The sequence below is a fragment of the Fulmarus glacialis genome, unplaced genomic scaffold, assembly GCF_000690835.1.
Source record: "Fulmarus glacialis isolate BGI_N327 unplaced genomic scaffold, ASM69083v1 scaffold28911, whole genome shotgun sequence".
Classification (NCBI taxonomy): Eukaryota; Metazoa; Chordata; class Aves; order Procellariiformes; family Procellariidae; genus Fulmarus; species Fulmarus glacialis.
In genome coordinates this window covers 1-8667 of record NW_009192604.1, presented here as the reverse complement: position 1 = coordinate 8667, position 8667 = coordinate 1, and the positions used below count along the sequence as shown (strand labels likewise).

General features: G+C 49.0%; 1 protein-coding gene across 1 annotated transcript; it reads left to right on the top strand.

Annotated features, from left to right (window-relative positions):
- Positions 1–1441: 1441 nt before the first annotated feature.
- Positions 1442–8661, top strand: PMEPA1 (prostate transmembrane protein, androgen induced 1; the record flags this gene model as incomplete). The annotated part of the gene is made up of 3 exons (XM_009587148.1): positions 1442–1590; positions 8163–8216; positions 8317–8661. Coding segments are annotated over exons 1-3 (513 nt in total), but the record flags the coding sequence as incomplete, so codon positions are not given.
- Positions 8662–8667: the final 6 nt, after the last annotated feature.

Here is an 8667-nt window from a genome sequence, read left to right as displayed (position 1 = left end):
CCACCTGCCAGGAGAAAACTTTCCATAAAAAAACCCCAAAATTAAATTTGCCTGACTCAGCAGAAGCCACCCCAGCTGGTACGAGTGGTGTGATGCTGCCCTTCGAGGCATGATGGGTCTTCCTATGTATCTACAGATATATATGTGTGTGTGTGTGTGTGTGTCTGTATAGATAAAATACAGATGGCAGCATCCATGATGGCTTAGGGCACAGCTTTCCAAAACTGGATTTTATAGCTGTCCCTGCTGAGAAGCAAACAAAGTTTAAATCCCCAGAACTATTGAATTTTGGTGGTCTGGCCCCTCCTTTATGATGAGCACTGGAGTTGCTGCTGCCCAGTCCTGGGCACGGTGAGCCCTGGGCACTGCTGGCACGAGGGGGCTTGGGGGGAGCGACCGAGCGGTTCCCAGATGGCATCTGCTCTCTGGGTGCCAAGTGCATGGAAATAATGACCCCAGCGCTATGTTTGCCTCCAGTACTCAATTTTCCTTAGCCTCAGAGAGGTGTGAGGAATTATTTCCTTAGGAAATTTTAAGAGCGTTTTGAGCGGTTTCTTACTGCCTCCTGCCAAGTGTCTCCGGAGTTAACCGGATAGTCTGTTGTTTGCTTGTTCTTGTTTGTTTGGAGGATTTTTGGCAGTTTTCCTTTATGCCAGTTCAAGCCACTCAAGCTGCCACTGTCAGCTGGCTGAGCCCTGAGCGGAGGGATGTCTGGAGCTCCGGGACATGGCCCCCATGGGCAGCCACATCGCACCCATCTGGCGTCTCACCGAAAAGCAGGAGGTCTCCCCGCCTGCACCCTGTGGTGGATGGGCCGGTGTCAGTGGGAGGGGTGCTGCCAGCGCCTGCTGTGCTGTGCCGTGCCGTGGGCTCCCTGTGCCACTGTCCGACCCCTGTGACAGAGGGGACGTGTGCCTGGTGCGAGGATGTGCCGAGGAGGACTTAGTCCGGTCCTCCCTGGAGGAAGGAGTAGTGGTGATGGGAAGAGAATTGCAGAAATTGAGCTTGCATTTAGCTAAATTGTTTCATTAGGATGAATTATGCTGGTTCATGGTTTCATGGCCCCGAGCGAGGCACGCTCAGCACCGAGATGCTGCTGGTTTGGTACCCGGCGGTGGGGGCATCCCCTCCACTGCAGCTGGGAGGGCTTTGGGAACTCCTGTCTGCATTGTAGCTTGGAAACGCTCTGCTTTGTTAGATAGTCTTTAAAGATCCCTCCTAGAGACTCTTCTGAGGTACTGAAAAAGTGAATTAATGAGTTTTTTATTAAGTAAATAGCTGGGCTCAAAGCATGCAGAGCCCACGTAGGCATTTGTGAGAGCTTTATGGGGTAAGGATTCAGCAGTGTCATCGGCGTCTCGGCCACATTAGTTCTTCTTGTGCTCAATTACATGCTGCTTTTTCTGGTGGCTTAAAGTCTGTCTCTCTCTTGCAGCGGAGTTGGAGTTTGTACAGATAATCATAATCGTGGTGGTGATGATGGTGATGGTGGTGGTGATCCCGTGTGTGCTGAACCACTACAAACTCTCTGCGCGATCCTTCATCAGCCGGCACAGCCAGGGGAGGCGGAGAGACGAGAACCTCTCATCAGTAAGTCACACCTTGCTCTTCCAACCCATGTTGTCTTGCACCATTTGCCAAATGATGTGACGTTGGGGAAACATCAGAGCCAAAGGCATTCGTTTGGGTTGTGTTTGCCCATGTGCCACTTGGCACTGCATGAAGAGACACCCTCTAGGTTGGGTCTTGGCATCATCTTCTGTCTCTCAGATATTGCGGGGGGCGGCCTTTTAGGGATGCCTCTGGCTCTTTAAGGTGCTCTATGTTGTAATATATGGACAGCCATAGCCTCTGCCTTTGCCCTGAGCTTTGCAATTTGGACTTTACATCAGTAAAGTAACTGCATGAGGCTGTTCCTGAAACCACCACGTACCCTCAGCTAGTTGGGGTGCGTATGCCTTGCCTTTAACAGCCCCAAACTATCGACTCCTTTGGCGGCTCCAGTTGGAGACTCTTAAACGACTGTATAAAAACTTACTGCCTGCCTTGAAAAGAATAGGAAATCCTGAAAGACTTTTTCCAGTTTGCACCAGTGGTGCTGCCATTACTGTGGTGGAGGGGTCAGAAAACCCTTGTCAGCCAGACAAGCAGAAATCTCTCCATGGGATGCTCGAGAGGTTCCCTGGGTAACCCAGGCTCCCTGCTTCATAAAAGCCCGAGGAGAAACTTGTTAATTGTACCTCTGACAGGGACTCGAGGGGGAGCCTCTCCGGCCTCGAGGCAGATGTTGGTTTATGCAGTTTCCTCAAATGCAGCAGTTCAGAGAGACTTAGAAGAACCTATAGAGAAAAGACATCATGTTTTCTTGAAGGGTGAGCATGTACTATTCACCGCTGCCTACATGGCTCTGTCTTCAGTGCAGGGATATCTTGTACTGATACTTTTTTTTTTTTAGCATTCAACCTGAAGGATCTTAAAGCTCTTTAAACGATAGGGCTTCCTCTAGGTCACTGCTTCGTGCCCTCTCCTCTGCAGGCTTCCAGGGCAGGTGAGCACACCGGTGCTGCCTTGTGGGGTCTGTGTGGGGCCGTGATCTCTTGTGTCAAATCCATGCTCGCTGCAGGAAAAAGATCAAATACTGGGATCGCTTTCTTTTTTCTTTTTGTCTTTTTTTTTTTGAGAGAGAGAGAGAGAGATATCTAAATCTTTTAATAACTAAGTCTTCAGTACAGTGCTGTTGAAGGCTGCCCAGACAGCAGACACCCAGGGCACAGGCTGTCCCTCTGCTCCGTAGCTGCTCTTTTCGTCACACATTACACACAGCAGACGAAGGTCCCGTATCGGGCGCTCTGTGCCCAAGTGAGGAAGACACCCCTTGGGAATGAGGGCTGCGCAAACCCCAAGCTCCATTAAACCACCCTTTGTTTTGTGGGCTGTGGAGCAACGTCTCCGGAGGGCCCAGCAGTGAGCTCCGCTCCTGGTCGTTTATTGATGCTGTGCAGCAAGATCAAAGTGCTGGGAGTGCGTGATCCTGCCTTAAACCAGCCGGTGCGAGGGTGGTGAGCGCTCAAGCACCTGCCTGCTTTGGGGACCAGAGCTAAACGTCCTGCAAGTATGCTGGCTCCTCCCGGAGTTACAGAAATCTTATGTCTCTTCTTACCGTCCCGTGCACCCGCTTCCAAGAGTAGCAGAATGTGGGCATCTGAGCACATGAATTATTAAAAATAGCAGAAAGATTGTTTTCCAGTTTTCAGATTTTTTTTTACTGTTTTATGTCCAGAATGTTTTACTTGAACAATAGTAAAATGTTTCATTTTACATTTTCAAAGCAAGTATCAGATCAAGCCTTTTTTATTTTAATATACTAATTTCTGTTTTCTTAAGTGGCCTATGTTTTATTTTCTTTAAAAAGAGGAAAGAAGGCTGACACGGAAAGAAGAGAAAATCACATGGAGATTGAACAAAAAGTGCAGGCTGAATAAAAAATCGCTGACTGTTTAAAAAATAGTGCCTTCCCCCGCCTTTGTTCTTTTTCTTTTTTTTTAACTTTTCTGTTTTTAAACTTCACCAGGCCAAAATTTCTAGCAACTTTTTGACCCAGTCCCCACACCAAAACAGCTCTGTTATTTATTCAACCTTCAGACACACCAGCAATTAAATGGCTTTTCAGCAAAGGTTTACCTCCGTGCCTCTGCTAGACCTCAGTGAGGATGCAGAGTCTTCAAAACCTTTCTCAGAGCTAAGGAGAGAAATGCAAATGTACCATTTTGGGGTTCCCCCCCCCACCTTTATCATTCTTCCCCTTCTCCCTGCCCCGGTCTGTGCTGCAAGTGCAGCGCTGATGGAGTGGCAGCCAAGCTTCCCTGTGGCCCAAGCGCCCTGCTGACGGGACAGAGAAGCCCTCGTGTGCGAAGCGGGACGCTCCTTGCAAGGGGATCAATCATAATAAAGATCTTAAAGGTAGCTCCGTTTGGATTTAGCACAGCATGTCTTTTTGTAGGAAACAGCTCCAGTCTAAACGAGTGCTGAAGGCTGGCAGGCAGAGGATACGCTGGATACCAGTTTATGTAATCCATTAAACTTGTGCTGAACTGGTGTTGGGCTTTTTAAATCCCAAACTTCATTTTGCTGTCGTGACTGCAGATGGGCACTGATGCTGCATACACGCTTTTCATCTTTTAAAATATTAAAGTAGTTCATCCCGTGGTCAGGATACTGCTAGGTCTGCTGGAGTTGTCCTTTTTTGTTGTTGTAGCTCAAAAAATACGGCTGAAGGAGAAATTAATTTCCCTAAAGTTTTTTTAAATGCGGTTCTTGCTAGCAAAGAATTCTTGTATTACATCATGTGTTTCTCCATCACTGTTCTTGCTGTACTTAAACTCTATCTCCTTACAACCTGTACTTAAACCTGTATCCTATAACAAAGTACGTTTGTTTTTCCAGAACTGAGAATATTTAAGAAATGCTACTAAAAATTTTTTTGCAATAAGAATGGCACTGTCCTTGCACCTTTGGAACAGTGATATCCCACTCCCCCAAGAAAAAGTGGTTTAAATGCAATTTCCAAGCATACTTTTGTTCCCCAAAATGGAAAATGTAAGTCCTCCTGAAGGCTCGGAGAGTTAATCTGCACCATGCAGCTTTACAGAGAAAATTCTCTGACATTACGGAAACAAGCAGTTCTATAAAAGTCAAAGATTGATCTCTAAAGAAATTTAAAAGTAATTTTAGGTTCTGCAGTGAGTGCTGGAATACTTGTGGAGGCTTTTACAGCCGTATTGCTCATCAGACAGCAGAATCTCAGCTTTCGTTTCAGAAAACCTTAGCTTTCTAGACTCAGCCATTGTTGAGACGATTTCAAGTCCTAAATATTCCAAAAACCAGAGGTGAGCAAGGAGAGCCCCGAGGACGAGGATTTATAGCAGTGATGCTCCCTCATGGGGCAGCGCAGTTTTTCTTGGCTCGGTGGGGCTGCGTAGCCATCCCACAGCCAAAGCGCAAAGGCTAAAAGTATATATGTTTTCTGTCTCTGAGGCTTTGCCCTCCTCTGACTACTGATTTCCAGCAATTTTAATCCCAGTATTGAGTTTTTAGGAGGGATGAGCTGTTACCCAGATGGGCTCCGCAGTAGTGCGTGAGGCAGAGGGTTGGTGTCAGCGAGCGGTGAGCGTGCTTGTGGTCGGTCAGCCGTGGGCACGTAAGCGTGTCTGGGTCAAGCCCTAGAGTCCCGGGAGAAGTGGTTAATAACAGCTGCAGAGATCCAGCTCCTACAGAAAATGGGTCTCCTGTCTGCTCCTTACCTCTCTGCGGATCCCATTTTAATGGTGTTTCTACTGGTTTGCTACTTGTGCATCCGCATGTTGCCCGGAGCATTGTTCTTGGACCTCGTTAACTCCTCTGTTTGTACAGACGTGTGAGCCAGAGCTTTCCTTCTAAACGCCTGGGTGGGATGTTGGGTGCAGGCTTTGGGTGAGTGGGTACTTAGGGGAGGTTTTGGGGGGAGCAGCTCACATAAAGGTGTGTACGTGCCCTCCCCATCGCCTGCCGCAGCGGGAAGCCCCAGCTGAGTGCAGCGATGCTCCGCACGCTGGGAAGCACCGGGCTGTAGCCGCCCTCGCGGGAGCCGGCTGATATCACTCCCCGGAAAGGGGGAAGCAGATGGGATATTGCCATGGCACTGCCCACTGCCAAGTTAAATATAAAACATCTAACAGAAGGCAGCGGGGTACTTGCTGCTCAGGAAGTCTGCCACGGGGGCATGGCAAAGTAAACACAATTTTCAGAGTGCTTCCCGCTTCTGCCCACTGCTTTGGCGTCCTTCGGGGTGAGGTGAAGGGCTGGCAGCGTGCGTGGCAGCACTGGAAACCCTCCCTGTGCCCTTTGGTGTCAGCGCCGTGGCTGAGCAGGGGGTTAGAGGCAAGGATTTGATCTGTGGCAGATGCAGTTCCTCTTGGGTCTTTTGGCTGCTGGGGTCAAATTTCTATCCCTGCAGGCAAGAAACACATGTAAAATGGACCAGACTAAACAGTTGATGCATGTGTAAACAGTTGCATATTGAAGTCTCAAGGTCTGTATAAAACACGGCGTTGCATTGCTCGGGAAGGGCTATGCGGTACACAGCTCAGACAGCGCATGCATTAGCTGTAGCTGGAGAGGGTGCGGGTATTGCGGCACTTAACCTCTGCTACAAGGAGATGCTCCCTAAAAAACACCGAGAAGTGGGAAGAATCTAGGCCGTCTCATTTCCATATAAATCACTGTTTTCTTTGCACTGGCAACAGGGACCGCCTTGAAGTTTATGTGCAGAGCTGAGCTTCAAAAACAGGAACCTGATGGGATTGTCTCTGTATCTGATACCATGTGCAATGCCACAAAGAAAACATATTCCAAAGTTGGGGATAATGAAGAAGAAAAAGGGAGGGGGGCGGGAAGGAGGAGAGGGGGGCATATAATGGGTGGCTTCTTTGGAGATTTTAACGCAGTGCTGGTGCTGCGTTTCGGGCAGTCGGGTGCGTGTTGTGGGGTGCCCGGGTGCTGAGGCTCCTGCTGCAGGGACTCCCCCGGTCTGTCCGCTCTCGGAGGTGCTTCTGGGGGGAGCAGAGATGCTGCTCAGCCTCCCACTGGGATAGCTGCAAAGGTATGCAGTGACATTTTCCCTTGCATGCCGCAGCCTGGTATGAGGCCAGCTGTGCTTCACAGCTGGGTGAGGTCCAGGGAGCATCAGACAGGCAAAATCCTTCTGACTTCATCAGCAAAGGTATCCGTGGTGCTGCGGTATCATTGCAGGTTTTTACAGGCTTTCACCGGGGCACCAGGCTGCTCAGACCGCCACCACGGTTATTATAGAAATATGTATTTTCATAGTAGGAAAGCTTATGGTTTGCTCATCTGGAGAGCCCTGCTGCATAGGGCCCAAGAATGGCCTTTGGATGGGACACCTTAAAGAAAAGAAGGGGAAAAAGAAACACCCTTGGCTTTTTTTTTTCCCCCCCACTGGTGATAAATACTTCTGCCTGTGCCTGACTTGCTAATGCCAGAACTGGAGATTCACCTGCAAGGAACTGGGAAGTGCCAGCTCTTCCAGGTTATAATTATGAGCCTTCTGGCTTGTTTTCCTCCAGCCCTGCCTGCGGGAGGGATGTTGCTATATGTGAATATTAGCAATATTTAAATATTTTAGTTCTTAAGGCAAAAGTGTCTGTGTATGCTCGAGAGTATCACCAGCAAATGGGAAGAACCTTTGTTTGTTTGTTTTGATCATGAATTGTAAACTAATCTCATGGTTTGGGGGAAATTGGCTTGTGGCTTTATCGTGCCTGGGGTTGTTGGTGCCTGGGTTGGGATTGCAGGATCAGGGTGATGCAGTGTAAGGAAGCCTCTAGACCTCAGTTCCTCAGCCTGTTTAAGCTAAGGATCACTTCTCGTTTTGGGGAAAAAACACTCTAGAACCATCCTCTTGATACAGACCTCTTTTTTTTTTTTTTTTTTTTTTTTTAAGCCAAATCAAAATTAGGGTTAACATTTGGTTATTCACTTACTATCTTTGTTTTCCCATGATTTCTTTGATTGTGTGCATCAGAATGTGGGTGTGAGGGGGGTTTTGTTGTTGTTTTTTTTTTTTTTTTTAAATCTTATCATTATTTCATGGAGCATTTTCTGATGTCTTGTGAATCACCCATGGCTCATGGATCACAAATTGAAAAATACTTCTCTGGCATGTTTAAACCAGGGAGAGAAACATGCTGGGTGTGTGTGGGTGGGAGGGGGGAAGTCTGCAAATGGGAGAGCATTGTTTGCTGGTGCCGTTCTCATCGTTCATTCTGCAAGTGATCCATTAAATATAAATGGAGGTGAAAATGGAGGGAAATTTTAATCAGAAGTGTTGTTTTCAGTGGTAATATGCTAATACCCTTAGCATAGACCCATGTGATACCCAGCATATATAATAATAGCTAATACCCGTACTAGAGCATGTCGCCTGCTTAGAAGAGGGTGCGTGCTGTGCGCTGCTGCAGCCGGGGCAGGAGCGCGTTGACGGCAGCACCAGCGTCTCACTTGGGCAGTGGTGCAGGATGAAACCTGGCACGAGCCCTTTGCAGAAGGAGCTTAACCGCTGCTGGCAATCAGACTCACTCTGCGCTCTCTTCTCCTTTCCAATGCAGGAGGGAAGCCTGTGGCCTTCGGAAAGCACCGTGTCGGGGAATGGCATAACAGAGGTGAGGGCGATGTGGGTGCGGTTGCTGCTGCCTTTCCCGCTGTCCCGGGCTGCAGTGTCTCACGCTTCTCGCCCTCTTTCTCTCTTTTTCTCCCTTTCAGCAGCAAATCTACACTCCAAGACCCAGCGACCGCCTGGCAGTGCCATCCTTTCTGCAGAGGGACCGCTTTAACAGATTCCAGCCAACCTACCCCTACATGCAGCACGAGATCGACCTGCCGCCCACCATCTCGCTGTCCGACGGCGAGGAGCCCCCCCCGTACCAGGGACCCTGCACGCTGCAGCTGCGAGACCCCGAGCAGCAAATGGAGCTCAACAGAGAGTCGGTCCGGGCCCCCCCCAACAGAACCATCTTCGACAGTGACTTGATAGATAACTCCGTGTACGGGGGGCCGTGCCCCCCCAGCAGTAACTCTGGCATCAGCGCGACCTGCTATGGGAGCAATGGTAGG